At 39.1% G+C, this 16,262-nt stretch overlaps 1 protein-coding gene and 1 long non-coding RNA gene across 3 annotated transcripts; one reads left to right on the top strand and one right to left on the bottom strand.

Moving 5' to 3' along the window:
* The first annotated feature begins 1,948 nt into the window (after nucleotides 1-1,948).
* On the top strand, nucleotides 1,949-2,943 carry LOC308397127. The gene is made up of 3 exons (XR_013971693.1): nucleotides 1,949-2,222; nucleotides 2,448-2,640; nucleotides 2,810-2,943. It is a non-coding gene; the product is annotated as an uncharacterized lncRNA (long non-coding RNA).
* A 4,453-nt stretch (nucleotides 2,944-7,396) lies between these two features.
* mpv17l2 (MPV17 mitochondrial inner membrane protein like 2) lies at nucleotides 7,397-13,573 on the bottom strand. 2 transcript variants are annotated; one of them, XM_080882287.1, is made up of 6 exons: nucleotides 13,485-13,573; nucleotides 12,501-12,719; nucleotides 11,967-12,128; nucleotides 11,594-11,670; nucleotides 11,053-11,181; nucleotides 7,397-8,517 (listed from the first exon to the last, which is right to left on the bottom strand). In XM_080882287.1, exons 2-6 carry the CDS (start codon nucleotides 12,688-12,690, stop codon nucleotides 8,419-8,421), a joined length of 657 nt encoding a protein of 218 aa, XP_080738413.1. In that variant the 5' UTR covers nucleotides 12,691-12,719; nucleotides 13,485-13,573; the 3' UTR covers nucleotides 7,397-8,418. The 2 variants fall into 2 exon arrangements, with proteins under 2 accessions (XP_080738413.1, XP_080738414.1); XM_080882288.1 differs by having other exon boundaries at nucleotides 13,368-13,503.
* Nucleotides 13,574-16,262: the final 2,689 nt, after the last annotated feature.

Raw genomic sequence — 16,262 nt, 5'->3', positions numbered from 1 at the left:
ACTGTGACTTTTTGCGTCTGAGCTTTGCTTGCACAGAAGACCTCAGACCCCACAATTCATACATCATATATGCCACTCCAGATAAGATCACATTTGTACACTTGTACATTCCAGTTATGACTTTGTTAAAGCGTTATGTAAAATCGAAATCTGCACTCTTATTAAATCACCAGTGTAAATCTGAGTTGTAGTGCTTACAAGATTATACATGTCACCAGTTTAGCAAGCGTTATGTATGAAGGTTTACCTTTCAGGCTGATTTTCAGATTTTACTATGGAGGAAGCGACAGTTGTAGTTAGCTGATTACACTTAATTAAAACCAAAATGAATGAGGCCAAAATATTTCACTGGCATTGAATAAAGTGCTACGTAAAGCCGAGCCTGATGATGTCAGAGTCGTTCGGCAGGTTGGACCCGTCCCGGGCCTTCGGCGTCCACAAGCGCATTCTGTCATTTCGAGTAGTGGGCGAACGGAGACTCCTCATTCACTTTGCCCTGAGAGTTCACAGAAAACAAACAACCCATTCACAGTTAACCAGCAGTCAGCGTGGTGATAAAGTGCCTGCACTGAATGTCCAGTACCTGCTTTACCATCTGAACTAAAGTGGTTCTTTTACAGTACAATGTGTTCTGTTGTTTTTCTTTTATCCGATTACAGTGATAGGCATTCTTTTCCCCGTTCAGATTAACAATAGGTGAAGTCTTTGCGGTCCCGCTTTAGGCATATTAATGTAATTAACGTTAAGGACTGACAATCAGCTGACGGAGACAAGCCTCTGAAAAAACCGTCTTTTTATCCGTTTTAAATGTTAAATTAGTGAATGTGAGAAGGGATTACCATGTGAAGATGAGGTTGAGAAACTCCTGGGAAGGGAAGCTTAAATGTTTCATACTTATCTTATTCTCTTTTCTCATAATGTCAGGAATAATCAAAAGGAAATTGCTAAGAATGTGTGAAGAAAAAAAGCGTCATGGATGTGGTCATACATGGACATTATCTAGATCATATTATCCGATTTCTACAGGGGATTGTTTGTCATTTATTAACCCTGCAAGTTATCATTAAGTCCCGACCTGCTCATATTGGAGGATCAGTTGTTTTTTTTTAGCTCATGTTGTCGGATATGTAGCTCGTACGGTATAAAGTACACTCCAGCACAATGCCCAGTCATGCAGCAATAAAGATTTACACTCGTAGAACACCTTATAAAGAACACTGGTCCGTACAGCGCTGCAGGTCTTGTTTTGCAGCGGTTACCAGAATAGCAGTATTTTATTCTATTTCACACATATTGGCAGCCTCATTGTGGGTCATCTGAAAAGTCTTTGTGATATTGTCTCTGCACACTAGATACATACATGAACTTGTAAGTGCTCCGTAAGTGTGAGAGAGAAGGTTTGCTTTTCAGAAATCCCATTCTTGATTAGACCCTTGCTGCTGAGATTGAGATATGCCAACAGTTTAAAACTATCTGGCGACGCGCTGATGCGGCTCTAATGATAAGCTTCTCTTGAGAAATAGTCACCACACTTTTCACACACAGACAATCCACTCACACTTCCTGTTCGTGTAAATGAGAAACCACTGTCCTCATTACTAAGGAGACAGGAACAAGAAGAAGACGACATTTAATGCTGGGAAACTTTTACGTGTTACTCATGGTGGGGGGCTGACAGTTAACATCCCCGTGAAGCAAAATCCTGGAACGTGTTGGCCTTGCTCCAAATCCATGTTACGGGCAAATCCATGTTTTCTACGTGTTAACCAGCACCTGCCTCCCCCTGCTGGGATGAGTAACCTACAGCAGGCAGAGCCTCATACTAAAACTCATGAATTATATTCTTGAAACAATATTCAAGAAGTTTGTCATTTTGTGTGTTTCAGTGCTGATTTTTAAGATGTATACCAGACCTACAGTAAGATTAAGATTAGGATTCACCCTCTGGAACTGTGAATATCTGTCACGTTTTCTATCTCACCATCGGCATATCTTCGAGCCTCTCAAAATTGGATCTCGGCGATCGGATACATTTCACTGTGAGTACCACGAGAACGAGGGCGAGGACGATACAGAAGATGCAAATGATAGCGACTAGGCCGGGGTTTGACGCCAGGTCATCTTTTTCCCAGTCGGGTGAAAAACCTGAGGGGGAGACAAACAGAGAAACGATGAGATAAACAAATGCAATATTTGCTGGACCCAGCTGAAATTATACTAAAGTAAGAAGAAATCATATTTGCTTTGCACAAGTCACACCATTGGTTTTATGCCTCATTTATTAATTGACTTAAACAAACAACTGCCCAGGGGACTTTATTTGTCATGACAAATAAATTCCCCTGGGCAGTTGTTTGTCACTTATGGATATAGTTGTTTTTCTCATCACAATGCTTATCCAGTTTATCACAAGCCAGTATTCTTTGTGTTATTGTTCTTTTCAATAGATGCAGCCTTCCAAAAACTTATGATCATGATAACAGAGCTGATCAGAGAAGTCAGGGACCTCCGTGAGAAGTTCAGAGCCTTCCGTTAATCCTGCAGCACTGACCCTGTTCATGCTAGGGTATTGCCTCTGGATTAGCCATTTAACAACATAGACGAAATGAACTGCAATGACCGGAGGCAAATAAAGCAATGGTAAGTTCTTAAAGTTTGCTGATTTCTGCCTTGTGACTTTCATATTAATCAGCCTGGTAGTTTAGATGCTTTCTCCCTGCTGAAGACAATAGACAATAGGTTATTCATATTTAAGCTCTAATTTGGCTTTTTTTTTTTTTCCTTCTTTTTGTGTTTGTTTGTGTCCTAGATGGTCTGACTCAGCGGGTGGGGGTAAACGCTGTTTCTGAGTTTGCCTTCGCCCAAGCAGTGCAGAAATGTCTCCGCTACCCTTCAGAAAACATGGGTGGTGCAGGATGCCTGATATCCAGTTTGATCCCCGAGTAAACTAAAAAAAATAAGTGACCTGTATCCAATACATGTAACAAAGAAACTTTTTCAAAAATATAATAAATTACTTTGTAATTGATACAGAGATGTCTGTCATTTTTATTACATAATGCCAGATGCTTCATTTTATAGGGATATTATTATGGACATGACAAATTGTAAGACAATGTCCAGTATTTTATGGGTTTCCTATTTGGGGATCATATACAATTGTCTTTTTTGCAGGTTTAAGTATTGCTGGTAATTTGCAGCGGTTTTTTATTAATACAAATACCTTTTAAGTACTGATTTTTAATCATGACTTTATTGTTTCAATAGTAACCAAGGGTGCAAAAGTGATGGAAAATCAACATCAGAGTTCAACAGTGATTCAATATCAGAATCTGAGATTGTTTCAACATTAACAGTGTTTGAAAATTTGACGTTGAATCAATGTCAGCGTTCAACATTGATTCAATATCAAAACATGACGTTGTTTCAATATTAGAAAAGGGTGCAAAAGTGACATTGGGTCAACGTCAGATTTCAACGTTGATTCAATAGAAGCACCTGATATTGAAACAATGTTTAGTCAATGTCTCCTTGCTATCTGGGTCTTGTCATCAAAATTTCATTGAAACCTGAGAAGAAATCCACCATAACATGCAAATGAATTTAATCTGTGCATGCAAAAGCATTTTGTTTGTTTTAGGTCATAAAGTATGGCACTGCTATGTATAAATTTGTCCATCTGTATTGTTTCTCACTGTCCTTGAACCCCCAAACGTGCATTAATTTCTTTTAAAATGGCAAAAAAAGAGCGGACTGGATGTTTTTTGACCTGTGTCGGTTGTGTTCACAGTGGTGGTTGCAGTGATGTTTGGTGATGCTGATGCAGATGGGAGCGTTGTTTCAGTTGGCAAAGCTGTCTCATTTGATGTCTGGTTGTTTGCTGTGGTTTGAGGAGGTGGGCTGGGGGTGGTGTCGTCTGTCTGCTGCGTTTTTGGTGAAGCCGAAGTGATGATGGTCGTGGACTGCACTGTCGTTTCAGCTGTAGTTGGATGTGTTGTCGTTTCAGCTGTAGTTGGATGTGTTGTCGTTTCAGCTGTAGTTGGATGTGTTGTCGTTTCAGCTGTAGTTGGATGTGTTGTCGTTTCAGCTGTAGTTGGATGTGTTGTCGTTTCAGCTGTGGTTGGATGTGTTGTTCTTTCAGTGGTAGTCTGGAGTATTGTTGTTTGTGAGTATGGTTTGTTAGTGGTTGTTTGTGCAGTGGATGAGCTGGAGGAAGTGGTGGTTTCTGCAGAGCAGCAAACAGCACATAAATATAAGATGCTGCATTCACACCTTATTGAGATAATGATCAAGTGGTTTGTTGGCATCTTAAAGGTGCCAACAAACCACAAAGAAAGTTTTATTTACATTTTTCCATACTTGCACTGGATGTTTTTAATGCATGAGAGCACTAATGCAGACAAGCATGGCTTAATGCTGTGCACTAACCCTAGCCCTTCCTATTGACAGAGCATGGTGTTATTGTAATCATCAAAAAGTTCTGACACAAAATAATTGCTTTGTATGATTTTTTTCTATAACCAACTTTTAGATCATTGAATATCCCAGAGTTTGAATAGCAAAATACATATCTGATGTCTGACACAGACTAACAGAACGTTGCTGGTACTTAAATTTTTGGTAAACTCTATAATAAGGATATATTTCAGCTGCATTTTACTCAAAATTATTGCTGAAAAATCGTTTTATTGAGTGCAAAATATAGTACAAAAATAAATCCCAGGTGATTCTGAAGTGGTCATGTAGGCTCTTATTTCACATTTGATTCGTTTTAATCAAGTAACCCTACCTTAACCTAAATATAAGCTTTATTATCACAGATTAGAAATTTTGAATGCTACACCTTTAAATTCACTATTCTGGAGTTTTGCCACTATTACTTAAGTCACATGTAATTAACATGATAGTAATGATGCATTACGCAAAGCTCACTTTCATCATGGAACTCTGTAAGTTTCATCTTCTAGTCACCGCCCACACCCACTCACACCACGTTTATCATAAAATCATGTTAAGGAAGCTACGTATGTTAGATTCACATCCCTGAGACAATAACAATCTATATGTGCATCATCTTTGTGGCCTCGGACTGTTTATGAAGACGGTTTTAGATTTCTTTACGGAGCCGTGTGGGATTGAAGTTTGGCAGGTGTTTGAGTGTAGGCACTTTAGGGTTCAGGTTGGGGTCCTCATCAACACTGTAGCTGCTCTACCTGTTACTGTTTTACCCCTAAAATCCGCTTTGTGTACAAAGAAAACACACCGGAAAACCTTCAAACTATGACGAAGCTGAGATTTTAAGTGGTAAATACATGAGCGTTTAGGAGCTTTAAATCACATAACTGTACTTGTACAGTTATGCGATGTGGGCAAAGATCTAGAGGAGCTTAAGGTAAGAATGCTGTGACAACTTTCTGAGGCAAGAAACAACTTTAAACTTGACAAAAGAACAAAAACAAAGTAAATTTCAGAAAACTACGACATGCTGCAAGTGTCTAAAAGCAGATTGTGTTGGCGCATAGCAGTGGGTCAGGTAATATTAAAGCAATTGCAACGTGTGTTCAGTAAAGTGTTTGCCACAGGAGGCTCGACTTCAGCTCACTATCACTGATTAAATATTAGCCCCAGTCTACACCCAGGTGTGAACTTCCCCTTATGTTTTACAGATACACGCTTTACTTATGATATGAATTTTGTAGTAATGAACAGCAACAGAATGAATACAAATGTGTCTGTGACAACACACGGTTGCTTCTTATTACACTTAAAACAAGAGCCAGTGCCGCGCTGCCACAGGCAAACCGGCCGACTGTCTCTCACTGCACGAAGCTTCCTGTTTGCATAAATTTGCACTTCTACAAGACTTCAGCCTAACGTTCAAACATATAGAACACAAAATTTTGAGAAGTGAAAACTTGTTGAAAAATGCTGACTTACCACTGATGACTGTCGCTGTTAACAGGGACACCAGCAGAGTGAGGTGCATCGTTGCGGGCATGTTGAGAGGGGAAGTGGCTGGCAGTCATATCAGTGACATTCACAGACAAACGCACATGCATACACATGCGGTAACTACATCCTTGACAGCAGGATGTGCTCCAAACACGGGCTGTTGCATATCAAGCATTAAACCCTTCACACTATCAGTCAATATTTAAACAAGGTTGTGTGTGTTTGCTTTTGCTTCTATTCCTGCTGCAGGCAGCTGCAGATTAGTTTTTACTTCTAAAATAGATTTTAAACATGAAAGTTGTCTCATGCTGCCAGCTGCAATGACCTATGCTATCCCAGGTCTTTTACTCTGCACTGTGCAGGCTGCTTATGCTGCAGCACAGAGCTGGACACTTTATTTTTGATGAAACAAGAAAATCATTTTGTCCACTGCACGTTTGACACTTTTGTTGAATCAGGTGCAGTGGAGCTTATTTCTGCCTCGCATGTTATTCTTTTTAAGTTGAGTCTTCAACTTTACTTTCTTTCATTTTTATGCTGTTTTAAGGTTTTTGATATTGTGTACATCACTGAAACTTTATACATACAGACCAGTCGTTGTGTAAATTTGACTTCTTGGCATCCATCCTTCCCCTGAGACCATTTCTGATGAGGCCTCAGTGAACAGTAGTGAACAGTAGCTGAAGGGTCAGGTGTGTCTCTCAGGTCACGTTTCGGGTCTTTTCTGGATGTTTTCATTTTTCAAAACGACGTGACTTTCAGACATCGTTCATCTGCTGTAGATATTCAGTTGTCTCTTTGTTTTTCTTAGGTCACACTGCCATCCAGAGGTTCCCAGCTTAGAGCTCTTTAGGAACCTCCATGCTGGCACAACACAACACGCGGTGTTATCGTTGGCATATTTCAGACTCGGCCAAATAAATGGGAACAAATTATGCATTGTTGTGATGGGCTGCTAGCAACAACATGCCCTGCTAATGTTTCCTCTGAAAATGGTACAGAACAAGGACTGGAGTGAAAATGAGTAAAAAGGCAGTCAATGTCCAAAGGAAACAACTGAAAGAGATCTAGGGAACTATTGCTTAAAGCCACTTTAAAAATCCAAGAAAGTCTGGTTATTGTGAAGGAGAATATTTGAAAATGAGGGGTGGCTCAAGAATTTTGCACAGTATTAAAGAATACATTTATATAAATGTCATTCATATGAGAATAACTGTAACATTGTCCCTAATATCTAAACACTAACACAGTGATGGTAATAGCCTCCTCCATTATAAGGAGGGCAAATATAACCATATTTACTTTTGGGTTATAAAAATAAGGGGGGGGGGGGGGGGGGGGGCTTTATCCCATTTAATTCTCAATTGCTTCAATATTGATAACATGTTGTAACATAATGTGTCCAAACTAAAGTATATGGATAATTAGGATAGAACCACAAAAGTGCCAAAAGAAAGGTTTTTTTTTATTTGATTTGAATTTATGTGAAAATAAATTCTTCAGCATTCAGAAATCTTAGCAGACTTCTGATACATGGCTTCTCAGTTCTTTTACACAGGTAGTACACCAATGATGCATTTTATGTGGAGAACTCTGGGAAAATATTTCATATAATAAATACATTATACAAACGCAGCAGCAGCACCGAAGATGGTGTCGCTCCCCACCCTCACAGTGTTTATGCTAACACCATTTATACTGGTTTTTCTCCCCCCATCATCACATAAACTAAATCATCACTGGACCAGCCAAAGCTAAAAAATAAAAATCATCAATAAATTAAACTGGTAGAAATATACAGTCAGTTTTACAGTAACTAGTGAAAAACTACTGCACAGTTAAAAATTACTTATTTTCAACGGTTATTCTATGTGATATGACAAAATACAAATAGATCCATAATCATGCTTCATTTGACCTCAGAGGGTCAAGTTAAATGGAGTGATTGACATTAAAACAAACGCAGCACTGGATGATATATTAAGGCAATGTTCAAAGACGCGGTTTGCTGCTGAAGCAGTTATGTAGTAGAGCTCTCTCACATCAATATTGATTGGTTGTTTTTTTTTTTAAATAAAGCATATTAAAAAAAATAAAGTAAAAGCATTACTAGAATCAGATTTAAAATTTGGGTCCAATGACTTTTGGGACTTTTTAAACCTTCCCCTTAACAGCCGCTCAATTCACTCTGACAGTAAATGCTGTACCTGAGGGCAGTGAAACAGCTTCTCATCCATGCGCACATCATTCACACATAAACAGACACATTTAAACTCTTTGGGAGTTAAGAAGAAGTGTACCAGCACTTTAACTTCAAACTTCCCAGAGACGCATCAGTTTAAATCTGAGTGACCAACACAGGAACACACACTGTTGCATGAACACAACAGTCCGACAGCAGTTCCAAAGGGAGGAAGAGTATAAATGCATAAAAACAGCAACACGTATCATCTCTACTGAGCTTCTTTAAGCCTTCTCCTCCAACGGTTTGGACTGTGGCAGCACTTCCTTCTGTACATCCGCAACGTTGCTGTCTAATGCCAGCTCAGCATGGGGGTCGTCTTTCTGTCAAGACAATACAAATCAGTGGATGCATTGACATGATCAACATCACTTCACTTTTGTACATAAGTGATTAGAAAAGTCAGAGATGCAATGAACCTCATGGGCAGCGCTGGTGAGTAAGAGTCCCAATATACCGTATTAATCCTTTTGAGCTCATACTGAGCCTTTGTAGAGCCCCTCAGTTCACCCACTGTCAGCCTCCTGCTTAAAGCAGCTTTCCTCCGACTGGCTGCCTGTATACTGGAACCTATGGTTCAGCAGGGATGGCGTTGGCAGTACAGGGATGGCCTGTCTATCTGCAGGGAGCTCTGCTGTATGATGGAGGCAGCATACAAAGTATGTGGTGCAACCCATCTGTAGATCATTCCCTCTTGTGCTGTTGTTGGTCAACCAGCCGTGGAGAGAGAGTTCATTTGACATTCAAAGAGCTGAAGTGAAACTGTTACAAACAATGAATAGTGTCCACTGTAGCTGCCTGCGCTTTCCATGCTGCTTTTCTTAATCTTTGAAATTTTCTTCATACACAGCAAAATCTCCAGTGTTAAATTAACACTGGAGAGTGTCTATATGGGTCCACACCTCTGAGTGTTAAATACAACACCGTTGAGTGTTAAATTAACACTTTTGACAGTGTTATATGTTTGGAAAATAACTCAAAATGTTAGAAATATTCCAGTGTTAGAAAATCAGCACTGCTCAGTGTTAGCCATTGTTAATCTACAAAACTGACTAGGTTACTTTTAAACATATAACATAGAGCTGGGCGATAGAACGATAACGATATGTATCGCGATATAACTTTTACTCGATAGAGAAATTAAGCTATCGCGATAGACCTCGCCACTCTTGTCCTCTTTAAAAAAAAAAAAAAAAAAAAAAAAAAAAAAAAAAAAAAGGTCAGCCAATCCAAATTAAGTAGCGCAGAGCTGAAACCAATCACAGCCGCAGCATCACGTCGCGTGACTTGTTACGTACAGCACAAGTGCCAAGCCGCACGTGTGTTTGTTTGGGAAGCAGCCAGCGGGTAATGGAGCCAGCGCGTAATGGAGGAAATGAGTGTGCCGACTAGAAAAATCAACCGAGCGTGACCGAAGAGAAAACAGATGATGGTTCCAATGCCGGAGAGATTGTCGAACGGAAGAGCCATAGAAGTTCCGTAGTGTGAAGGTATTTCGGCTATTTCAAGTCTGACAAAAAACAGAGTAGCGTGCACTGTAAATGTGCCGAAAGCAAGTCTGGAAATACAATGAACTGGTGCATGCGTCACACTGTGCGCCACGTTATTGTTTCGGTGAAATGAATTTCTACAATACTGTTAATTCTACTCTCTGCAGTGTTTAAATGCTTACATATACACACAGTTACTGTCCCTCCACACATACGACTCGGTTCTGCTTCTATGCCCCAGCTTTGTTTACTTTTTCCCACCGAGGCTTCTAGACTTCTGATTGGCCAACATTTCTGCACGGTTAGGAATCTAGCGCCACCTGCTGCTTTGGCATGTTCATAGCAGCGTTTTCCTTCATTTCTGCCTTTGTGTGGACGGGATTATTTTTTAAAACGAAAACGGAAAATCTCCGTTTTCAAAAATACCCGTGTACGTGTGGACGTAGCCTCAGTCTCTGACTGGAAGCGCTAATTCGTCATTCGGCTTTTGTCAGACTAAAGTAACTGTTAAAACTGTTTGAAAAGCTAAGCTATACAACAAGGAGAGATTGAGAATTTCCTTTTAGTTCTCAGTTTATTTGATATTGACAAAAGTTAGTCAGTTTTGTCTGTTCTTCTGTAAAACAAACTAGATTTATTTTTAGAATTAATATTTTGTTTCTAAGTGGAATTGACAATTTAGTCTGTTTCGTTTGTTCTATTTTGAAACTTAAACGCTTTAGCGGCTGCCTTTTGTGTAGTTTGCAATATTTGCCTTTATTTATCTGAAAAAGTCTCATGTTCCTTAAGTACATCTACCCTGTTGAACTTATTATGGGAAATAAATATTTAAATAAAAACAAGCTGCTGATTATTTCACATTTTACTTGTGAGCAACGGCACATTTAAATCTTACAAATATAGTTATTTGGCTTATATCGTGATAGATATCGTTATCGCCTGAAATGAAAAAAACATATCGTGATATGAAAAAATCTCATATCGCCCAGCTCTAATATAACACTGTCAAAAGTGTTAATTTAACACTCAACAGTGTTGTATTTAACACTCAGAGGTGTGGACCCATATAGACACTCTCCAGTGTTAATTTAACACTGGAGATTTTGCTGTGTAGTTCTTCCATTTCTGGTGAACTCCACTGTCACACTCTTCCCTATTTCCGCCCACTTGTCAGTCAATCAGCATAGAGCAGAAACATACCATCTGCTTCCAGTGACACACAGTTTCAGCTCCATTCGCCATCCCAGAGGAAATGTGTATGCAGACAGAACACACACAGCTGGGAGGAGCTGCACACAGCACCGTACAGCTGTTAATTGGTAAAATAAGAGGTAACAAAACCAAAAACTTCCTGTGTGGTTGACTTACTCTGTGTTTGAGGTAAGAGAGGTAGGTGTCCCACCCTAAGGTGACAAAGTTGATGTACACGACGCGGAACTTGGGCGAGAGAAAGTAGAAGTTGATCATCTGAGCAGCGGGCCAAACACAGCAGTCTACCTGTCAGCAAGAACAACACACATAAGATAAACAAGCAGGTACTAATTACTCAGAGAAACAGACAAGAGGGGGGAAGTGTGCTCCGTCTGCTCAGCAGGTTACCAGCTGAGACTGGGAGGTTTTATCTGCTCTGCTGGGTTGGGTTTTTTTTTTTTTTTTTTTAACCTTCTGAGTAACAACAACAACCTCAAGATTTAAGACAGAAGAGCACAGAGCTAAATTACTACATGTAACTTATAGTCGTAACTCGTAAAGTTCCTCTGTTTGCCGTGTAGAGCACAGTTATATTTTATATTACTTAATGTTCAGCTACAGTTTAAACGCTAAATTCTCATCTTCTGTTAAAGACAAAGAAGAATTTCAGTTGGGATGAATGAAGAACAATTAATGTTCAACCTCCAGGTTTACTTACCTTGTAAAATTCCCAGAACTTGCCTCTAAACTCTGCCCATCCTTCGGATAAACTGCGCCCCTCCATGAGATCCATACCTGTGATAAACAGTTTTCTGTCAGACATGCGTCAACGCCACACTTTATTAAAACCACCCTCAGATAAGCGCTCTTATAAACATGAACTGCTAAATTTGAGCCTACTCGAAACAGATACCCTTTGAACCCCATATATGTCTTATACGCGGGGGTTTTCCTTACCCACATCTTTATGCGCAACCTTTGCCTCTGTACATGATCTCTCAAGTGTGCGCGTCACTGACAAACTGTTCATGTGCTCACACCCTGAACAACGTGTGAGAAGCAGGACTTAGTACCAGTAAAATCCTTCTCACCTAAAAAATACCACACGCCCAGGGTCGGGGAAGCAACCAGCTGGTCCACCACAACCTTCTTGACCAAGGTTTTGAGAGCTTTGCCCGCGTACACTCTGTCCAGCCAGATGTACCAGTAGTGCAGGAGAGGACCCATGGAGCAGCCCACGGCAAACATGCGAGCTTTGAAGCCAAACAGAGAACAGCCGTGCATGAAATAAATCATGATAGCCCAACATGAGATTATTACAAAATAGTAGGAGTTCCTTTTTATTTTGTAAGAATTGTTTTTTAAAAAGTGTTTAAGCATAATCCTGTTGGCAGAATCTTTACTGCTGACAACTACATTTGTTTTTGCATATGTTCTTTGGCATGCTCTCCTCTGTATCCCCAAATCAAATGATAATTCTAACAACAATGCAGATGCTTTTGTCCAAAATTACTTGAGTTCATTATATTTTTATTTTAGAAACTGTACAGATCTGGAGCTCTCCTGCATATCAGCCAAAATAAGAAAATGGTGTATGACATTAAATGCATAAAACTCTGTGTCACCTGTTCGGCTCCAGTCTCTGATTTTGCCAGGATCCCTGTGTTTCTCCCGAGTCTGCTGTAGGATGTCTCCCAGAGACAGCATCACCCCTCCACTCATGATATTGGTGACCAGCAGGTAGCGGCCTTGGAAGAACGGCCTCCAGGAGAACCGTATCCGGACCAGAAACTCTTTACCCGCACGGGGAAGCATGATGTTCAGACAGGAGAAAGTACAGTCATCTGTGGAGAAGAAGGAAAAAGACAAACATTTAGGGTTCATGCACGGAAAGCCAGCGGATAGGTAGATTCATTGTACTAAACAAATTGTAATAAAAGGAGTAAAACAAATGACAACTTGATCTTCCAACACAGGGAGAGAGGAAATATAATGCTAGCTGACACGTGGAGGCATGTTTGTTCACCTGTGAGTGTAAATGCACGTGCCTGTGTAAATTACCAGTCAAATACTAAAATATCGTGAGATTTAGCGAGAACACTACTTGGTCCCTATTATTTGTTGATTTTGCGCCGCACTGTTTTCTCACTTAAAACCTAAAAGCAATTTTATGTGCACAACGTATATTATATATACACAAACTGCGAACCTCTGTGAGAAGAATACCACATATGTAGTTTAAACACCACTACAGACTTTATTAATCTCCGAAAGTGCTGAAAAAGCTGTAAAGCTCCGAGTTCAAAGTTCAACTATCCAGCTGCTGCTCGTTAGCTAGTTTCTGGTCTAACAGCTCAGAGACGAACACTTTATGTTTTCTGTTTAAAACAATCCAGTCCCGGTCGGCACTGACGTTTACATGAAATTTTACATTCGGTTTTACAATGATACCAGTGAACGCGACATGCAACAGAGAGACAGATGAGGCGAACCTGAGCCGGTATGTGCGTTTCCGCGTAGATGATGCGTTTCCCTGACTTAACAACGCAACATTAATAAACACACTAATCCACCAGCAATGAAGAGCGAAACGACGATAAAAACCTTACAGGAAAGAGAAGTTTTTTTCTTGTATCCGCAGACTGCATCCACGACCTGACGTGCTCTTGGACGGGTGAGCAAATGACTGATTAGCGCAGTGATGTGATGGCGACACCTGCTGGTCGGGAGGAACAACGAAAACTCGTTGTACAAAGAACACCCACCCCCCACGTTCTTGGACACCCCACATTTCTTTATATTTTGCTTCCAAGAAGCCAGACTCTCGTGTAATTTTTTTAAAGTGGTTGTGAGTAAACGTTTTCCAGACTTCATGATAGTCTTTAAAAGCTTTTCTTGGATATTGGCCGTGTTTTCACCCATTTTGAGTCTAGTCCTTGTTCCTGACCATTTTGAGAGGGATGCTGTTTGTTTGTTAAGCCAGTTAACACTGACATATAAATCACTGAGGCATAGAAGTTACTAGATTCAGTGGATGAACGAGTGCTGTGTCCACACAAGGAGGAATATTGGGACTTTATGTCAAACCAGTGATTTATGGCCCCCTGTCAAATCATTTATGACTTAGGACAGTAATAAAGGAAGTAATAAAAGTTAATGGCAGTAATATTTTTTATGAATATCATAACATTATGATAGTTCATAATTCGGTAATAATCAATAATCATATGTCCCAAAAATATATTTTGCACAAGTTGAAACATGTGCAATCTTAAATAGAAATACAGTATATCTATCTATCTATCTATCTATCTATCTATCTATCTATCTATCTATCTATCTATCTATCTATCTATCTATCTATCTATCCATACATACATACATACATACATACATACATACAAATATACATATACATACATACATACATACATACATACAAATATACATATACATATATATGTATAGATAGATAGATAGATAGATAGATATACTGTATTTCTATTTAAGATTGCACATGTTTAAAATTCCAAAATAAATCAATTTTCCGTAAAGCAACTGCCCTGACACATGCCTTACAATTTACAGACAACAGTGGAAAAGCCTATACAGAAACAACAGTAGTATTTTATGTTTTTGTTTATTGAAAATGCTTTTAACTTTCCACATATTTTACATCTTGTGAAAAAATAGTTTAAGCACCACAATAAAAAAAACAAATGTGTTGTTAATATTCACACTTTGCAAAGCCATAGAGAACGGGAACCTTCTGGCCCTTATGTCTGACTCCACTGCTTTAGATAGCTTATATTTTATTATATGGTCTGATAGTGTTAGTAAAACACTTTATCAGCCTCTCCTTTACAACATACTACTGTTGCCCTGGCCGAATAAGCTGTGAAGAGTAAAACGTGTCTCTCAAGCTGCTCCCAGTTCTAAACAGCAGTGAATGGTTCTTGCATCACCTTATTCAAATGTCTGTGAGCCTCCACACAGGACAATGGCCCCATTAAGTAAAGACACAACACCAACAAAGCCTTTTATTACACCATTATGCAAACATTTAAATCGCTATAATTCAACACTTGCAGGTGCAAACAGTAGCGATAAAAAACACATTAATATTTCACTCAGTCGTTACCAAGGATAGGACACTGTTTGAGTTCTCCAATTATGTTTATATAAATAAATAAAAATTGTGAAATGAAAGCCATATTTTGATCGCTGATGTAAACTACTTATTACTATTGTATTATTATATTACTATTATATAGACTACATGCTATATATATGATATTACTATTATATAGATTACATACAATAGCAAATAGATAAGTAAAGTGCAGGTTTTTTTTATAAAGCATTTTTCACAGACAAGCAGTCAGTTGACAACAAAATACAGTAAAATAAATGAGAACATTCGGTGTTAGGTTTAGATGAGGACGTGTAGCTTGTTGGGAAAAAACTGATTTGATGGTTGTGTCTAAATACAAAAACATGAAAATTACATACAATACATGAAGCATTGAAACTTGACGATTTCACTTTGCTGAAAATCGTTTATGCAGTTGTTGCACAGCTGTCACTTAAAAGACGCGTTTGTCCGCTCAGGAACACTTGCAGTGTGTTTGTGGAATTTAATAAGGAAGAAAATAACAGCAACATAAGTGCATTAATACATGCTCATAAAAAGACACTGACCATAACACTGAATCGACTTTACAGCTGACCATGTTTCAGGCAGCAGGTCATCTCTAAACAGAATGTGGATACAAGCTGTTACTCCTCTCCAGCAAACAGGTTTTCCCAGTAAAATGCTGTCACCTGCTGACATAGTAACAGCACAGCAGAAACTGTGGCAGACAGCCGCAAGAATACTAACACGGTGTCTACAACTGTATTTTCTCTTGCCTTGGACACAGATAAAGGGCTGTTGGGACTAAAACACAATTAGGGGACTATGTGGCATGCTATATGTACATATGCCTATTTTCATGACTAAAGGAAAGCAACATTTCTATTTTTTTTATCCTTATTATCCTTTTAAAAATGTTATTGTGTCTCATTTCAGCTCACTGGCTCATAAATGTAAACAGTTAAACACTAAGATAAAGAACGTTGCTCTTTCTGTGGATACTAAGCATAATTAATAAGTTAAAAAACAAAACAAAAAATAATACTGAATGGCAATTGTTTAATTCCAGTGACATCATCATCACGTGCAATTTTCTACTAAATGTAGGCTATTCTTTAATAATCAGTGACATGCTTTCAGTATAAAAGATCCAGCTGTGCTTAAAATCAGTTTCTTGTTACTTTATAAAATCCGCTCTGCAGCGCTTACAGCTGCCTTATGGAACAGGCGTTGTACCTTACAACGCATCCGT

Source organism: Rhamphochromis sp. 'chilingali' (assembly GCF_963969265.1).
Source record: "Rhamphochromis sp. 'chilingali' genome assembly, chromosome: 5".
NCBI classification, from domain to species: Eukaryota; Metazoa; Chordata; class Actinopteri; order Cichliformes; family Cichlidae; genus Rhamphochromis; species Rhamphochromis sp. 'chilingali'.
Note: the sequence above shows the minus strand (reverse complement) of the source record. Positions and strands in the feature narration are given on the sequence as shown.